Source organism: Spinacia oleracea, chromosome 6, assembly GCF_020520425.1.
Source record: "Spinacia oleracea cultivar Varoflay chromosome 6, BTI_SOV_V1, whole genome shotgun sequence".
NCBI classification, from domain to species: Eukaryota; Viridiplantae; Streptophyta; class Magnoliopsida; order Caryophyllales; family Amaranthaceae; genus Spinacia; species Spinacia oleracea.
In genome coordinates this window covers 105,211,814-105,230,996 of record NC_079492.1, presented here as the reverse complement: position 1 = coordinate 105,230,996, position 19,183 = coordinate 105,211,814, and the positions used below count along the sequence as shown (strand labels likewise).

Sequence of the window (19,183 nt, the reverse complement as noted above, 5' to 3'; positions counted from 1 at the left end):
TATTTATTTATTTTTTATTTTTTTTTTTTAATTTTAGCGACCGCTTTTTTGGTCGGGTATATTATATAGGCGGTTGGTAAAATTTTAAATTTATTTTGAAAATAGTCGGAATTTACCGACTGCTAAATAGTCGGAATGAAAGTTTATGCAGTCGATAAATTTACGACCGTTATGAAAGCGGTTGGTAAATTTTAAATTTACCAACCGCTCTACATTCGGTCGGTAAATTTAGCGACCGTTTCTATTTCGGTTGGTAAATTTATTTTTACTGACTACTTTCACGGCGGTCGGTAAAATCAGTTGGTAATCAAGCGCTTTCTTGTAGTGTATGTCCAGAGGTGTTTCTCGGTTTCAGAGTTCAACTGTCAATTAAACAGATAATCATAGCCTATGATTCATCCGAGCACGGCCATGCATTTCACAGTTTCTAGCTCTCCGAGTGGCCTTGTACAACTTTTAATCATCTCATCCCGATTTATGGGAGGACAATTCCAATCTTGCGATCTTGAGATTAGACTTCGTTTGATAGGTGATTACCTGAGCGTTGCCTTTATAGCCTCCTTTTACGGTGCGACGGTTGGTCAACGTCAAAGTAACCAGTTCTCAAACAAGTAAGTCTCAAATCACTCAGGTATTGAGGATTTAGTGTCTAATAATTTTAATGAAATTTACTTATGACAGATGTTCATCTCTTACAGTAAAGTTTCATAGGTCTGTCCGATACTAGTCTTCTCAAAGTAAGTATCTATGCAAATGATTATGACTTTGTTATGTCCACATAGTTCAAGAAACAGAACTACTAGTCATCTTGCATTCTAGTCGTCTAACGTTTTCTATGCGTCCAATTTTATAGAAAACTCCGACCAGGGACCATTCTCAACCTTTGACATTCAAGTTCACTTGATAGACATTTCTTAGTCACAGGACTGGTTCTGACAGTCTATCTTGAATATATCGTCAAATTGAAGGGACTCATCATTAATAAACAACAAATTAAATGGAAAAATGAATTCTATTCATTTATTGTGAATGATTAACCAATAATGTTTTACAAAGATTTAAACTCTAAAACTTTAAAACATTAAATAAGGACATCAAAGCCATTCTCCAATATGCTTGATTCCCATAGCTGCAGTGTGCGAGTTGTGCTTCGCCTGCGGCAGAGGTTTAGTCAATGGATCTGATATGTTATCATCAGTTCCAATCTTGCTTATCTCGACTTCTTTTCTTTCAACGAACTCTCGTAGAAGGTGAAATCTACGAAGTACATGCTTGACTCTTTGGTGGTGTCTAGGCTCCTTTGCCTGTGCAATAGCTCCGTTATTATCGCAATACAGGGCTATTGGTCCTTTAATGGAGGGGACTACACCAAGTTCACCTATGAACTTCCTTAGCCATATTGCTTCCTTTGCTGCTTCATGTGCAGCAATGTACTCCGCTTCAGTTGTAGAATCCGCAATGGTGCTTTGCTTAGCACTTTTCCAGCTTACTGCACCTCCGTTGAGGCAGAAGACAAACCTAGACTGTGATCTGAAATCATCTTTGTCGGTTTGGAAACTTGCGTCCGTATAGCCTTTAACAATTAATTCATCATCTCCACCATAGACCAGGAAGTCATCTTTGTGCCTTTTCAGGTACTTCAGAATATTCTTGGCAGCAGTCCAATGTGCCTCTCCTGGGTCTGACTGGTATCTGCTCGTAGCACTGAGTGCGTACGCAACATCCGGGCGTGTACATATCATAACATACATAATTAAACCAATCAATGATGCATACGGAATCCCATTCATTCTTCTACGCTCATCAAGTGTTTTTGGGCACTGAGTCTTGCTTTAGAGTTATTCCATGAGACATGGGTAGGTAGCCTCGCTTGGAGTCTACCATCTTGAACCTATCAAGCACCTTATTGATATAAGTGCTTTGACTAAGTCCAATCATCTTTTTAGATCTATCTCTGTAAATCTTGATGCCCAATATGTACTGTGCTTCTCCTAGATCCTTCATCGAAAAACATTTCCCAAGCCAAATCTTGACAGAGTTCAACATAGGAATGTCATTTCCGATAAGTAATATGTCGTCGACATATAATACTAGGAAAGCAATTTTGCTCCCACTGACCTTCTTGTATACACAAGATTCGTCAGCGTTCTTGATGAAACCAAAGTCACTGACTGCTTCATCAAAACGTATATTCCAGCTCCTGGATGCCTGCTTCAATCCGTAGATCCTCAAAACCTTTTTAGCATTCTTTGGATCCTCAAAACCTTCAGGCTGTGTCATAAACACAGTTTCTGTTAAAACGCCGTTTAAGAAAGCGGTTTTGACATCCATCTACCATATTTCGTAGTCGTAATATGCAGCGATTGCTAACATTATCCGAATAGACTTTAGCATTGCAACTGGTGAAAAGGTTTCATCGTAATCCACACCGTGGACTTGCCTGTAACCTTTTGCAACCAATCTAGCTTTGAAAACTTCAAGTTTCCCATCCTTGTCCTTTTTCAGTTTGAAAACCCATTTGCTTCCAATGGATTGGTAGCCATCTGGCAAATCGACCAAATCCCATACTTGGTTTTCTGACATGGAGTCTAATTCAGATTGCATGGCTTCTTGCCATTGCTTGGATCTAGGGCTCGTCATAGCTTGTTTGTAAGTCGCAGGTTCATCACTTTCAAGTAATAGAAAGTCATAGCTCTCGTTCGTCAAAATACCTAAGTACCTTTCCGGTTGAGATCTATATCTCTGCGATCTACGCGGGGTTACATCTCTAGATTGACCATGATCCTCACCAGATACTTCGAAAGATCTCTGAGTTTCATCTTGAATGTCATCTTGAGCATTCTCTAGAGTTTGTTGTTCGGCTCGAATTTCTTCGAGGTCTACTTTTCTCCCACTTGTCATTTTGGAAATGTGATCTTTCTCCAAAAAGACACCATCTCGAGCAACAAACACCTTGTTCTCAGATGTATTGTAGAAGTAATACCCCTTTGTTTCCTTTGGATAGCCCAAAAGGATACATTTGTCAGAATTTGGATAAAGTTTGTCTGAAATTAATCGTTTGACGTATACTTCACATCCCCAAATATTAAGAAAAAACACTTTTGGAGGCTTTCCAAACCATAACTCATATGGAGTCTTTTCGACAGCTTTAGACGAAGCTCTATTTATAGTGAGTGCAGCTGTATTTAGTGCATGTCCCCAAAATTCTAATGGAAGTTAGGCCTGACCCATCATTGACCTAACCATGTCTATCAAGGTTCTGTTCCTCCGTTTCGACACACCGTTCCATTGTGGTGTTCCAGGAGGGGTCAATTCTGATAGAATTCCACATTCTTTCAGATGGTCATCAAATTCTTAGCTCAGATATTCACCGCCTCTATCAGACCGCAGTGCCTTAATCTTCTTGCCTAATTGATTCTCTACTTCATTCTGAAATTCTTTGAATTTATCAAAGGATTCAGACTTATGCTTCATTAGGTAGACATAACCATATCTACTGAAGTCATCAGTGAAAGTAATAAAGTAGCTGAAACCACCCCTAGCATTTGTACTCGTTGGTCCACATACATCTGTATGGATTAAACCCAATAGTTCAGTTGCTCTTTCTCCAACTTTAGAGAAAGGTTGCTTTGTCATTTTTCCAAGTAAACATGATTCGCACTTACCATAATCCTCTAAGTCAAATGGTTCTAGAATTCCTTCCTTTTGAAGTCTTTCCATGCGTTTCAAGTTAATATGGCCTAATCGACAATGCCACAGATAGGTGAGATCTGAATCATCCTTTTTGGCCTTTTTGGTATTTATGTTATAAACTTGTTTGTCGTGATCTAATAAATAAAGTCCATTGACTAATCTAGCAGATCCATAAAACATCTCTTTAAAATAAAACGAACAACTATTGTCTTTTATTAAAAAGGAAAATCCCTTAGCATCTAAGCAAGAAACTGAAATGATGTTTTTAGTAAGGCTTGGAACATGGAAACACTCTTCCAGTTCCAAAACTAGCCCAGAGGGCAACGACAAATAATAAGTTCCTACAGCTAATGCAGCAATCCGTGCTCCATTTCCCACTCGTAGGTCGACTTCACCCTTGCTTAACTTTCTACTTCTTATTAGTCCCTGTGAATTGGAACATAAGTGTGAGCCACAACCTGTATCTAATACCCAAGAAGTTGAATTAGCAAGTATACAGTCTATAACGAAAATACCTGAAGATGGAACGACTGTTCCGTTCTTCTGATCTTCCTTTAGCTTTGGACATTCTCTTTTGTAATGGCCTATACCATCACAATAAAGACAGCTTGATGTGGACTTTTCCTTCTTTGATTTAGCATTGCCCTTGGACTTTCCACTTTTCTTGAACGGTCTCCCTTTAGCCTTGAGTAAATCTTTGGCTTCACAGTCCAGTATTATCTCAGCCTTTCTGACAAGGTGAACAAATTCTGCAATTGTTTCTTCTCTTGGTTCACTTAGGTATAGTTGCTTGAAGCGACCAAACCCACTGTGCAGTGAATTGAGCAAGATAAAGACTGCCATCCTTTCGCTTATTGGTGTTCCTAGCAGACTTAGGCGATCGAAATATGAAAGCATAAGATCCACATGGAACCTCAGTGGGACGCCTACCCTCTGTTTAGTGCGAAGGAGCTGAACATGTGTTTCTTGGACTTCCATCCTATAACACCTGTTGGGAAAACTAACCTTTAGACCAGACATTGATTCAATCAACTCATGGACGTTCAGGTCCCTGTCCTCCGTGCTTCCACGACAGATGTCCCTCAGATTCTTGATGAGCGTAAAAGGTTCATAAGCTACAAACCTTCTAGCCCATTCATCAGGGATATTGTTCAGCATGAGACTCATAACCTTTTTGAGATCCGCATCCCAGGCGGAAAATCTTTCAGGGGTCATGTCTCTGGCATAGTAGCTTGGCATGGGATGTAATAGTACATACTCAAGTCCATTGAGTCTGACTATTTCAACTAGCTTAGCTTCCCATTCAATAAAATTTGTTAGGTTCAGCTTGACCATAAGCTCAGAACCCATGATGATGTTTTGATTGTTGTTTGCCATAGTTAAAACTACAATTGAAAAGAATAAACAAATAAATAACCATTCACAATTTCTCTTAATAAACTTAAATTCTAGCATACATGCATAATTCAATGTTCATTAAGCATTTTATTCAAATTATGTGTTCCGGCAGGTGTGAATAAAATGATTCCAAGATCCTAAAATCCATTGAAGAATTAAGCACATTATGTATTTAGACTCAATTCTGAAATCTTTTAGGTAAGCAAAAGCCATTTGCTAATAGTCTAGAAACTATTCTTGGTTGATAGGCACGTCTAAGAACTTATTAGGTAAACCTATCGATTTTGCCACGACATAAAAGGACTCCTTACTTATATCGTTGAGTTTCACCAAAACTAACATGTACTCACAATTATTTGTGTACCTTACCCCTTTAGTATCGACAAGTAACACCTCGCTATGGCGGAAAACTATTACTAAGATCGATGTAAATGATATCCAAGTAAGTGTTATTTTGGCATGGCACCTTTTAACTCAATTTTTAAGTTTTGAACTTAAGGCTCTTACTATGTTGGTTAGATTTTAAGTGAACTAAAATCCTTAATCATGCAACATAATCAAGCTTTGATCTCATGCATATTTAAGACATATTTAAAGCAATAAATAACTTAAAGCATGCATAAGATAAATGTGATCTAGTATGGCCCGACTTCATCTTGAAGCTTCAACTTCAAAGTCCGTCTTGAAAATCTCCGTGGGAGGCGCCATTTTCTTCAAATAGGATAAGCTATAATTAAACTAATTACAACTATTTGATGGTACGCATACCATATTTGAATTGAAAAACAATTTTGGTACTTTAGACCAATTACATTCAAATTAATGGTACGCAGACCATATTTTCTATCCTATTTGGGCCATACTAGTCACTTCATAACCTGCAAAACAGTACATATACAATATATATCATTCACCCATTCATTATCATGAATGGCCCACATAGCTGGTTAGTAAAACACGTTATGCATCACATAAATATTTGCAGCAATTAATCAAGGGCACCAATAATCTACAAATTATTCAGTCCTTATTAATTCTAATCAAGTTGTTTTAACCTTAAGGATTTGTAGACCTAATCAAGAGTTTATGACTAAAAGGGCTCCCACTTAAACCAATAAATTCATATGCTTTACTAATTTTAAACATAAAAATGTATTTCTAGTCTAACCGGAAACATACAAATTTAATTAAAATTTAAAGCTCATATAAATTTATAATTGAATTCACATATTTAATTTACTTTCAATCGTATTTAAATTAATTCATGATTTTAATTTTAGTAAAATAATTAGAATAAATGAAATTAATTATAATTATAATATTCAAAATTAAAATCCAAGAAAACAATTTAAATTATTAATTTTAAAATTAATTAAAATTACAGAAACTGAAAATTTCAAATTAAAATTTTAAAACGATCTAATCGTAACACAAGGTACGCAACATCACCACGCAACGCACATCCATAGGCCACACGCACGCAGCCATCGCTGGCCATGTGCGCGCAGCCTATGTGCTGCGTCGCATCCATCGTTGCACACCATCGCAAGGCGCCTCGAGGCACGCTTGGCCTCTGGCTCGCTGCGCGCGCGAGCGTTCGTCGCTGGGCGTAGCGCTCGTCGCACGCGAGCTTGCGCTCGCTGCGTGCGAGGCTTCGCACGTTGCGCACGTCAGTTGCGTCGTGGCGCAGCTCGCCTGCTCCCCACACGCGACTGTCGCTGCCTTGCTCTCGCCCTTACCCACTCGCCCATCCCACATAGCACACGACACAAGGCAGGGCTGTTGCCTTGTGCTCGTGCACCATAGCCTTGCTCGCTGCATTCGTACCGCATGGGCGATGAGCTCCCTTGCTCGTCGTCGCATGCCCGCACTATACAACACCCCTTAAGGGTTACACGTAGCGTCCATTGCTTTGTGCGTGCAAGTTATATGAGCGAATCGCATAAAAATTTAAAAAATTTATTTTCAAAATTAATGACAAATTAATAAATCATATTAATTTCATAATTTTAGGGCGAAAAATCAAAAATTTATTAATTAATTGATTTCCGATTCCATCGATTCAAGTCTAGGTCATAAAAATTTAAAATTTAACATAAATTTACAATTTTTATGGTGGTTTTTAATCATAGGTATCTAATTAAATTATTAATTAATTATGAAAATCAAATTAATTCTAAATTATTCCAATTTTCAACAAATTAATCATAATTACAAATTAGATTGCATAATTAACAAGGCTAGGCATTCAAACTTGTTAAACATATACAGTAGGTCAATCAAAAATTCAAGATTTATCAACAAGAATCGCAAATATTTAATTTAACATCTTAAATTTACAAACTTTTGCGTTCGAAAAACTAAAACCTCCGAAAAGTCATAGTTAGGCTTCGATTTTGAGAATTCTGGGTTCGGCCGAAAATTACTATTTTTGTCAAAATTTTAGAATGCCTTTTACATGCGGAATTGACACAAAAATTACTCGATTTGGATGAGTAACGAAGAAACTGCCGAAAAACTGCGTACATATAATTAAATAAACGCAATTTGCAATTAATTAACAATTACGAAAATTAATCACCCCTTTTAATTCTTGCAAATTTGTAATATTTAACCATGTTTATGCAATTTAGATTATGAAAATAATAAGAGGCTCGTGATACCACTGATAGGTTATGATACATATGACAAAACATAAATCCCATGAAGGCTGCAAAAGAAATTAAGATTCTAATGACTTCTAGTCCATAAACAAGAGAAAAGTTTCTTCGAAGTAAATATCTTCCTGTTGATTGTAGCCTTTGACGACTAACCTAGCCTTGTTCCTGATAATCGTTACATGTTCATCTTTCTTGTTTCGGAACACCCATTTTAGTCCTATCACATTCTGATGCTTTGGCTTGGGTTCCACTTCCACACTTTGTTACTTTTGAATTCATTCAACTCTTCTTGCATAACAGTTATCCAATCAGCATCTTCCAAGGCCTCACTATGGTTCCTTGGCTCAATTATGGAGAGGAACACATGGAAGGCAGATAAGTTCCTCAGTTGGGATCTTGTCTGAGTTCCTTTTTCACTGACAATGAGTTCCATTGGATGGGAACTTTGATGTTTCCATGGCCTAGGTTGAAACTGGGCCCAAGAGGTTGCCATTGTCTCCTCAGTTTCTTCTGTTTCTTGAGTTGAATTCCTGTTGAATTGTACGTTGTTCCACAGGTTCAGGAGTCTCCTCTAGTTCCTCTGGTTCCTCTGGTTCCTCTGGTTCCTCTGGATCAGGAGTTCTGGGATCCGGTGTGAGTTCCTCTAGGACATGAACTTCCTGATTCTCTTTCTATTCCTCTTGAGCAGGAAATTCTTGATTTTGTTGTGTTCTTGGCTCGGCTGGTTTTCTTACTTGAAGGAACTCTTCATCATTATCTGTAGCACGAGTCAAACCAATTTCGAAATCCTCTTGTTCCTGAACTTCATCAATTTTGTTAGTCTCATCAAAAATAATATGTACACTCTCCTCTACGCACATTGACCTTTTATTATAAACTCTGTAGGCTTTGCTATTTAAGGCATATCCTAGGAATAGAGCCTCATCACTTCTTTCATCAAATTTACCCAAGTTCCTTTTGCCATTATTGTGGACAAAACATTTGCACCCAAAAGCTCTAAAATATGAGATGTTGGGTTTAATTCCTTTTAACAATTCATAGGGTGTTTTATTTAATATGGCACGAATCATGACTCTATTTATAATATAACAAGTTGTGTTTACTGCTTCTGCCCAGAAGTTCCTTGGTAAGGAACTGTCAATTACCATGGTTCTTGATAGGTTATGATACATATGACAAAACATAAATCATGCGGAAAAACCTTAATGCCAGGAAACATATTATTTACACATAATCATTTAGCATAATTTGGGAGCATACACTTTGTAGCGTGCCCTCCCTAGCTGCGCCCGAACCGAACAAGAACAAGTCTTTAGGACTCCAAATGTCGTCCCTCCGTAGATAGTCCACAGTACGTCCGGATCCGCCTCAAGTTAGACCAACTAGAATCGCCCTTAAGGTTACTAGGAAATTCGGTTAAGTGTTTGCAAGTGTTTGGCTTATTTTTCTTTCAAAACTTACCCTTAGAATACTTCAATCCCATGTGCATAAATTATGACCCTAGGCCCTTATTTATAGAGGCTTGGAAAGGGAATTAGAATTCTAGTAGGATACGATTTAATTAAACTTAGAATCCTACAAGGACTCTAATTAATTAAATAATCCTTTTAGGAATAGGAATTTAATCATACACCAAATCCTAATAGATTTAGGAATTGTGCATGGATACAAACACACACACGCACGGAGCCACGAGGGCGCCCGCACGCGTGCGCTCGGCCCACGCAGCCCACGCTACGTAGCCACGCCTTGGCGCGCTGGGCCTGCCTTGCGGTGGGCCTGGCGCTGCCTTGGGCAGGGCGTTGGCGCGCGTCTTGCTTGCTGGGCGATGGCCTGGCTTCTTGTTGGGCCTTCGTCTGGCAGGCCTCGTCCGATGCTTATTCGTACGATACGCTTCCGATTAAATTCTCGATTCCGGAATTCATTTCCGATACGAACAATATTTAATATTTCCGATTCCGGATTTAATTTCCGTTTCGAACAAATATTTAATATTTCCGTTTCCGGAATTATTTTCCGATTTCGATAATATTTCCGTTTCCGATAATATTTCCGTTTCCGGCAATATTTCCGATTCCGGCAATATTTCCATTTCCAATAATATTTTCCTGGATTTTTTGGTATTTACTACCTTAAAAATACACCACTTTTGTATTTACTACCTTATGAAAATTTTATTTTAAATTACTACCTTTAAGTTCCATTTTTTTTGTATTCACTACCATTTTACAATTTTCTCATTTTAAAATTGAGATATCTCTTTCGTTTCTTAATCATTTTAAGTGATTCAAAGCCCATTCTTCTCATTTATATGTAAGGATTCCATAGGGATCTTACCTTTTAACATTTCGTAAAAGTTTAAACAAATTAAATATTATTTTTAAAATTTTAAAATATTTATGAATTATCAAACGAATTTTTTTGAAATGACATTCTCAATGAAATCCCTATAGAAAAAGGAAAATAATGAACTTCGAATCACTTTAAACGATTAAGAAACGAAAGAGATATCTTAATTTTAAAATGAAAAAACTGTAAAGTGGTAGTAAATAAAAAAAATCTGGAAGTTTAAGGTAGTAATTTAAAATAAAAATTTCATAAGGTAGTAAATACAAAAGTGGTGTATTTTAAAGGTAGTAAATACCAAAATTTCCTATTTTCCTATACGTACCATGTTTCCGTTTCCGGCAACATCTACGAGTTGAATAATATTTATATTTCCGATACGATCCATATTTCCGTTTCCGGCAATATCATCGTTTCCGGAGTATTCATTTCTTGCCTTTGACGATCTCAGCTCCCACTGAAACCAAGATCCGTCGATTCCGAATATCCATAGATGGAGTATTTAATTCCATTAAATACTTGATCCGTTTACGTACTATTTGTGTGGCCCTACGGGTTCAGTCAAGAGTAAGCTGTGGATTAATATCATTAATTCCACTTGAACTGAAGCGGCCTCTAGCTAGGCATTCAGCTCACTTGATCTCACTGAATTATTAACTTGTTAATTAATACTGAACCGCATTTATTAGACTTATCATTGAATGCATACTTGGACCAAGGGCATTATTTCCTTCAGTTCTTGCCATGTCTTCCAAGGTCCTGATTTTTCTCTCAACAACTCCATTTTGTTGTGGAGTCTTGGGAGCAGAGAAATTGTGTTCCATACCTTGTTTCTTGCAGTAGTCATCGGACTTGTGATTTTCAAACTCTGTTCCATGATTCGATCTGTTGTGAATCAGTTCATGTCCTGTAGTTCTTTGTATTTTCTTAGAGAAAGCAATAAACTCATCAAAATTTCATCTTTACTGGCTAAGAAAATAACCCATGTAAAACGAGAATAATCATCAAAAATAACTAAGACATATATTTTTCCACTTCTACTTTGAATCATCATTGGTCCACACAAGTCCATATGGATGAGTTCCAATGGTTTCGTTGTGCTAACCATTTTCTTGGACTTGAAAGAGCTTCTGACATGTTTGCCTCTGGCATAGGCATCACAAACTTTATCATTTAGCACTAGTAGAAAAAACCCCTGTTGCACCCCCCTTGTTGCAGCGTACATGTATTAATACGCTTCAACAACCAGTCGGTCAACGCGGGTCAAACCATTTAAAGGGTTGTTGCAGCGTACAATTTAATTGTTCCCTGCAAAAAAGTTTGTTGCAGCGTACATTTTAAAAGCCCCCTGCAATAACCCTTTTTGTTGCAGCGTACAATTTAAAAGCCCCCTGCAATAACCGGATAAAAAAATTTCAAAACAATTTAAGCCGCATCTCAAATTTTTTTCTCGCGGTCCTTTCTTCTTCCCTTGCCTTTCCCTGCGTCGTCCCCTAAAGACAAACCCTAAGCCGCGTCCCTCAAAATTTCGAACACTCTTTCTCTTCGTTCCTCTGCATCGCCGGCCACCACCTCCTTCATGCCGACGCTGCTGGGTGGTTGCGATGGTTATTGCGTTGTTGTGGTTGATGGTGTTGTCCTGCCTCCGTGCTCGGCTTTCCTCTGCTTGTCGCCGCCAATAATGGTGGCCTACCAACACAACATCATTTGTAACTAATTGGTAAATTGATTTCAATTTTTCCCTCAATTGTTTTAATAAGTTCTTGATTTAAAATCCCAAAACCCTAACTAATCGATTCAATGTTCTTTTCCCCCTTGCTTGCGCCGCCCGTTCTGGTTGTTGGGTGACTACTAGCTAGCGCCGTCCAATTAGGGTGGGGGATTAGATCTTGCAAGAAAGGCTTCGTCGGAGATTCCAATTTTATGCCCGCCAGGGAACTCGGGGTCGCCTCTCTCTTCGTTTGAGCCGCCGCTACCGCCTTCTTTGCCGCCCTTAACGCCTCCGGCATCCACAGTGTGAGTTTGTTTATCTCGTTTCTTTCTTTTTGGAGTAAAATGTTGGATTTGTAGGTCAAATTTCATCAATTTGGGAATTCTGAAATTTGTTTTTAGTGAAAAATTGATAGTTTGCCAATTGGGTTTTTGATTTACATTGAGAATGATGATTTGGGTTGATTAATTGAAGGGTTTTAGTTTATTGTTTCAGCTATTTTTAATTTATTCTTATTAATTTTGTATTCAGGTTTAGTATGCTTGTTGATTGTTGTTTTTGGAAGAATTTGAATGCAAAGTTGTGAGATTTTTGTATTAAGTTTGTTGCATTGTCAACTTAGTTCTCATAGCTCAAGTGATCTTAGAAGAACATGGGTTGAATGTAGTCTAGGGGATGACAAGTGACAACCACAATTTAGTATTTGAATAATCAACTAGTCTCTATATCGTGATTTGGTGACTCTTGAATCTGATTTTAGTCAACTCACAATTGAAGTACTATCCAACCTGAAAAATTGATGTACTGATAGAATGATAGATATATGTGTTCCTTATAGTTCTATGAATAACAAGAATTATATGGGTCAAGTTCAACGCAAAGTACATTTTTTTCTTCAATTTCTATACAGAAAATGCCTTATTTTTTTTAATGAAGGCTTGTCAATGTATAGCTTTGCTTCTGATTTGTGGTTTGCTTCAATGTATAACTGAACATAAAGGAAGGGGTTTAAATATAATCATACTACTATGGTGCTTTATGTTCAGTTGTATACTATCTGTAGTTCTGTACGGTTTACAGTTCTTTCATTGAGTTAATCTAGTAGCTCGATCATAATAATTGGCAGAGACTATAGTATAATGCTAGGGATATTTGTATTTTGGTATTGATGTTTTATACATTTGCAACATGAGAGGTGACATGAATTCAATAATGATTTTACATGCTGTAAGACATCTAACCCGGTTTTCCCCAAATCATATGTGCTTTCACATATTGACGAGAAGATGAGGGGTAAAAAATAGACAATGTATACAAAAGCTATGACGATTACAAGAAAGCTATTCACGGTTTGCTCTTGTTTGGTGGAGAAACTGTAAATATTTGTTCTCCTCTCCTGTTATGTTTGTATTGATGTGTTTCCTTATTGCGGCTCAAGTCACTTGTAACAACTATATTTCTGGAGCAGAATCAATTGATAGTTTATGTTTCTGTTGACCTTTTCTCAGACAATTGAACATGAAATCCATCTGGAAACTGTAAGCCAGGGGTCCGAACTATGTTCCCTCCTTTTACTGGATTCCACCTGAGGTTGAAGAAAATAAGTTAAATCTTCCCTTTTTATTTAATATGCATGTTAATTTTTGAAAGTGAGCTTCTACCTGTACTTTGTAACCAAGCAGTGTAGAAATACAGCCATTTGCACCTTGGTAAAATCTGTCCCAACACAAAATCTCATGCCTCCACCGAAAGCCATGAAATGTTTGGATGCACCATTTATTTCTCCTCCCTATACACAAATAAATTTCATGTTTATTTTTTTGTATTTTAATAAAGTAATCTAACCAAAGTTTTTTCCTCCCATCTTTTTTCCTCTCGTGAATGACAGAAATAAGAAAGTTTGATACATACCTCCCATCTCGATGGATTAAAGTCAAGGGGATTTTCATATATAGCAGGGTTTAAGTGTACAGCTGGAGGACAGACCATGACACCCCAACCAGCTGGAATGGTGTAACCTACATCAATCAAAATTCTATGTTAAGGTATGCATTTGAGTATAAACATAACATTGACATAAAACACTTTAAGTCCATAAGTTTTGTAATGATGGTAGATGCATACCCTTGTAGCTGACATCTTTCAATGCTTTTCTAAATATTCCTGGAACTATATTTGCCAGCCTAACTGTTTCATTGATAAACTGTAATTCAAACTGGTTAGTTAATCAACACTATTTTAAGAAGGATCATCAATGAATTTGTTTTGTGTGGAGGCATTCTTAACGAACCTGAAAAGTGAATGTCATTGATTTGTATTCACTCCATGTAAGGTGAGAATCAGGATTTTCACGCTTCTTTAAAATCGCCTCATGCTCTTCCTGTCAATTTGGTACGGTGTCAGTATGATTTCGATCAAATAGAAGATGCAATAGTGAATATGGATAATTTAAACATTTTTTTTGCCTCAAAGGTTATTTACCGTTAGTTTTTGTAGCACCAGAGGATAATCTGAGAGATATTTTAAGGCTACGGTTAAAGCCAAGGAGGTTGTCTCAAAGCTAGCAAAGAGAAGCACAAACATCAAGTCCAAAGCAATTCCCTCTGTTAGTAGTGTTTCCTCCTTTGCCAGTTCCACTAAGACATAATCATAAAAGTCGGTGTTCTGTTTTCTGGGCATCATTCTTCTCTCTTGTAGCATATTTTTCAGCATCTTCATTGCCTTCTTTCTTCCCTGTGGCCACAAATTTTGCATTTTGTCACTATACATTCATGTATGAAAAAACTAAGACATGTTTGGATAAGGGATCATTTATAATTTACCTGTAAACATTCGTGGTATGTTGTACCAGGAATGTCCAAAGGGAAGGAGATTAATCCCTTAATGAAAGCAACAAAATTCTCCCTTAGATTTTCTGAAGAGGTTTCAGCATCATGACTAATTAGCTTTTTGGCTGTCAGATTGAAAATCATCTGCACAGAAATTGTTATGAAAACTAACACGTAACCCAAATCTACAATTACTACCTTATAAGTAGATTAGGCTGTTTTTAAGATAGCCTCAAAAGTCAAGAACTATAATAACCCCCTATGTTATAAGTAGATTAGGCTGTTTTTAATGAGAATTTACATCTTTTTATCTTGACTTTTGTCCACAAAAATAGTCCATTACAACTTTATAATCACCTTAGCTATTTAACCTGTAATGCAGCTGTTTATGCTGCAACCAGACTAGGTAACCCTTGAAGTTTCTGAAGTGTTTTTTGGTTGAAGTTTCTTGGTTTTTAATAATTTTCTGAAAGCGTTTTTTGGTTGTATAATTATTGATTTATGCTGTAAGGTGCTTAATAATAATGTATGCTTTTACAATATATAGATTCGACTTGATAGACAAACTTTATACTGGAGTGCTACATGGTCACGTGAGGTAGAAACCTTACGTTATAGGTCATATTAGGCTAAAATGAGGCTTTTTTGCTCCCAAATATGAAATAAAGAACCTTAGGACTCATTTTAAATATATTAAATGTTTTATATGATTAGTTTTAACTTTCCAAGACTCAATCCAATCTATTTATGCACATTCGAGACTTCTTTGGCCGTTATAGGTCATATTTAGGCTAAAATAACATTTTCGCTCACAACTTTGATCTAACGAACTTAAAAACTAATTTCAAACTTATTACATGATTCATATGATTATTTTTAACTTTTCAAGACTCAATCCGATCTATTATGCACATTTGAGACTTGTTTGGTCGTTATAGGTCATATCTAGGCTAAAATAAGGCATTTTCGCTCCCAACTTTAAAATAAAGAACCTAAGGACTCATTTAAAACTTATTACATGTTTAATATGCATAATTATAACGATCTAAGACTCGTTCCAATCTATTTATGCACCTATAGGCTCATTGGGTCGTTATAGGTCATATTTAGGCTAAAATGACATTTTCGCTCCCAACTTTGAACTAAAGAACCTAAGGACTCATTTTAGACTATTAGGACATTGTCATTAGTTTCTTGAATGTTAAAATGTGATATTTAATTTGTATTTAATCTAATGTTTAATTTAAATTTCTGTTTTTGTAAAGGTCTACACTCCGAGGATTGCGCCTTATGCGAGGAATTTGATGTGGTTCGTGAGCAATGGGCTAAGTTTTTTACCAGCAAGTATTTATTATTGGCTTTAGCGCGCTTGATCGAGTTGGTTTAGTTGTTATAGAATAAATTTTATATTAAAATGTATGTTTATGTTGAAATTGGAACATATATTTAAATGTAATATGTACACTTTGGTTTTGGGATATATAGTATACAAAACTCCAGTTGTTGTTTTTATATTTGTTATACAGGTTGCGTTATTCTATTATTGTTTTGACAGGTTTCTATATTTGGTGCAAGGCACTCTAGGTATCCCTAAACAAAATTAGAATTTTCCCGCCAAAAGTGCTTTGTTGCAGCGTACATATATATTGTACGCTGCAACAAGGGAAAAAAATTTCGCAAAATTCCAGACTTGTTGCAGCGTACAAATAAATGTACGCTGCAAAAAGTTGAGTCTTTTGCAGCGTACATATATATGTACGCTGCAACAAGTCCAAATTTTTGCCAATTTTTTGGCACTTATTGCAGCGTACATACATATGTACGCTGCAAAAAACCCCTTTTAGCAGCGAACATTGTACGCTGCAACAAGTTCAGACTTGTTGCAGGCCCCCCAGTTGCAGCATACGATGTACGCTGCAACAGGGGTCTAAAAGCCCGCTGCAATAAGGGTTTTTTCTACTAGTGTAGGAACTTGATTGAAGGCAGGCCTCGAACCAGTTCCTTTGATCTTAGTTTGTCAAGAAGTGAGAAGCTAGCATGTCCAAATCTCTTATGCCATAATAGTGGATCATCTTCAATGGCACTGAAGCAGGTTAAGTTTTTCTTTGGAACTGTATTGAGATCCACAGTATATGTGTTCCCTTTACGAGTTCCTTCCAAAATAACTTTCCTAGTGTCATTGCTAATAATTTGACATTTTTCAGAAGTAAAACTTACAGAGTTTCCATTGTCACAAAATTGGAAAATACTTAGCAGACTGTGCATGAGGCCCTCGACCAAAAATACATTATCAATGGCATGGGAACTTGACCTTCCAACTTTTCCAATTGCAATAATTTCTCCTTTCATGTTGTCTCCAAATGTCACAGTTCCTCCATTGTAGGCTTCTAGTGAGAGAAATTTTGAATTGTCTCTTCTCCCTCACTAGAACCTGTAAAAGAATCAGTGATTAGTTACAGGAACTCGGTTTTCTCGAGTTCCTTCTCCACTACAATTACTGACTTCTTAATCCATTTTTGTTTCACATAATTTGAATTTTTTTTCATCTTGTTCCTTTTTCTTGGAACACTCATTACTGACATGATTACCATTTTTGCAAAAGAAACCGACTTTCACACTAGGCAATTCCACATACTTTTTGGCTTTACTGTGACTCTTTTTGTGTGAGAAACCCATACCTTATGTTCGCTTGGATTGAGCATTCTCAATCCATTTAGGAGGATCCTTATGTGGTTGTTTCTGAGCTCTAGCAATGGCTAGTTCCTTTTCTAGTTTTTCTTTCTGTTCCTTTACTGTAATCAAGTCATTGTTTAATTTTTCTAAGTCGACATTAAAGAATCCCATATTGATTTCCATGGACCTTGTTGATTAAACATTTTGTATTGACTAAGTTCTACCTTGAGTAGGATATTTTCATTTTTAACCTTTTCAAAGGACTCAATGATGGAGGTGTTCCTGTCTAGTAATTCAAAGAACCTACCTTGTACATCAGATCTAACATTGTTTAGGTAGTTCATGTGTTCCTTGCTAAGTTCCAAGGCCTTATCACTTCGACCTTTTAATATACTAAGCTTTTTGTAATCTTCTAGTGTGTCTAGCAACAATTTAATTAACTTAGTGTTTGAAAGACAATGAAGAGAGGAGGAACTTACCTCATTTGATGGAACTTGTTCAGTTCCGTCTATCTTAGCCATAAGACATAGATTTGCAGTTTCTTCACTTAGTTGTTCCTCATCATCTTTAGAATCAGTTGCTTCACCCCACACAGCTATCATGGCTTTCTTGAAGTTAGGTTTGGCAAAGGTGGATTTATTGTAACGTTCCTTGATTATTCCTTGCCTTTCCTTTTCCTTTGTCATTATCCACTGAGGGCAGTCTCGAATTTGGTGACCAGTTTCACCACATTTGAAGCAGCCTTGTTCGGTTTTGGAACTGTCTATTTTTCTTGCAAAGTTCCTTCCCTTTTGGTTCCCTGGCTTGAAGTTCCTGTAGAGTATTTTCATCCTCCTTACCAGCATGGCAGCTTCCTCTTCATCTGGTTCTGACTCTTCGAGTTCCTCAGCTTTTAGAGCTAATCCTCGGTTTCTGGAACTCTCAGGAACAACATCATCAAGATGTAGTTCGTGGGTCATCAAGGAACCTGCTAGCTGTTCGATGTTGAACTTGGTAAAGTCCTTAGTTTCGAACAGTGCAGTAACCTTGGTTCTCCAACGATCGTCTTGTGGCATGCTTCTTAGGATTTTTCTTACCTGCTCATCAGTAGGTATACTTCTTCCAAGAGAAACCAATTTGTTAGTTATGTTAGTAAATCGAGTAAACATTTCCTGAATAGTTTCTTTGGGAAGCATTCCAAACCGTTCATATTTGGACATTAAAAGATCAATTTTTGAACGCTTAACTTCATTAGTTCCCTCGTGGGTAATTTGAAGGAGATCCCAAATTTTCTTTGCGCTCTTGCACCCCATGACCCTATTGTGTTCATGTGGTCCAAGGCCGTAATGCAGGATTTTAACAGCCATGGCATTAGTTTCATATTTTTCAAAATCTTCTTTTGCAAATTCAGACATTGGTTTAGGAACTACCTCATTTTTATCATTGGTTTTTGTTACCTCGAAGTATCCAACTTCAATGACACGCCAGACCTAGTAGTTTTCTGCTTTGATGAATATCTCCATCCTATTCTTCCAGTAAGTGTAGAATTTGCCGTTGAACATTGGTGGCCTTTCCGTGGAGTAACCTTCCTCTAGTTTCTCGTGTGTGTTCATACTTCCAGGAACTTGACTCAAACAGGGTTTCCTGTATTTTTCGTGAGTATTGGCTCTGATACCAACTGTTATTCCAGTAGGAACACGTACAAGAGAGGGGGGGGTAAATTGATATTGGAACTTTAGTGAAGTTTCTTGTGGAACTTAGAAATGATAAAGGAACTGAGAAACACAGATACAAAAGATAAACAATTGAGGAAAATTCTTGACACTAACCACGAAGGGAAAACCTCAAAACCTCTTTATATTAAAGTAATGCCTAGATTACAATAACACTACAAC

At 37.0% G+C, this 19,183-nt stretch overlaps 1 protein-coding gene across 1 annotated transcript; it reads right to left on the bottom strand.

Moving 5' to 3' along the window:
- Window positions 1–12,804: 12,804 nt before the first annotated feature.
- Window positions 12,805–18,508, bottom strand: LOC130463443 (cytochrome P450 87A3-like). Its single transcript, XM_056832577.1, has 8 exons — window positions 17,789–18,508; window positions 14,631–14,780; window positions 14,290–14,541; window positions 14,099–14,188; window positions 13,933–14,011; window positions 13,720–13,826; window positions 13,470–13,597; window positions 12,805–13,393 (listed from the first exon to the last, which is right to left on the bottom strand). Exons 1-8 carry the CDS (start codon window positions 18,506–18,508, stop codon window positions 13,291–13,293), a joined length of 1,629 nt encoding a protein of 542 aa, XP_056688555.1. The 3' UTR covers window positions 12,805–13,290.
- Window positions 18,509–19,183: the final 675 nt, after the last annotated feature.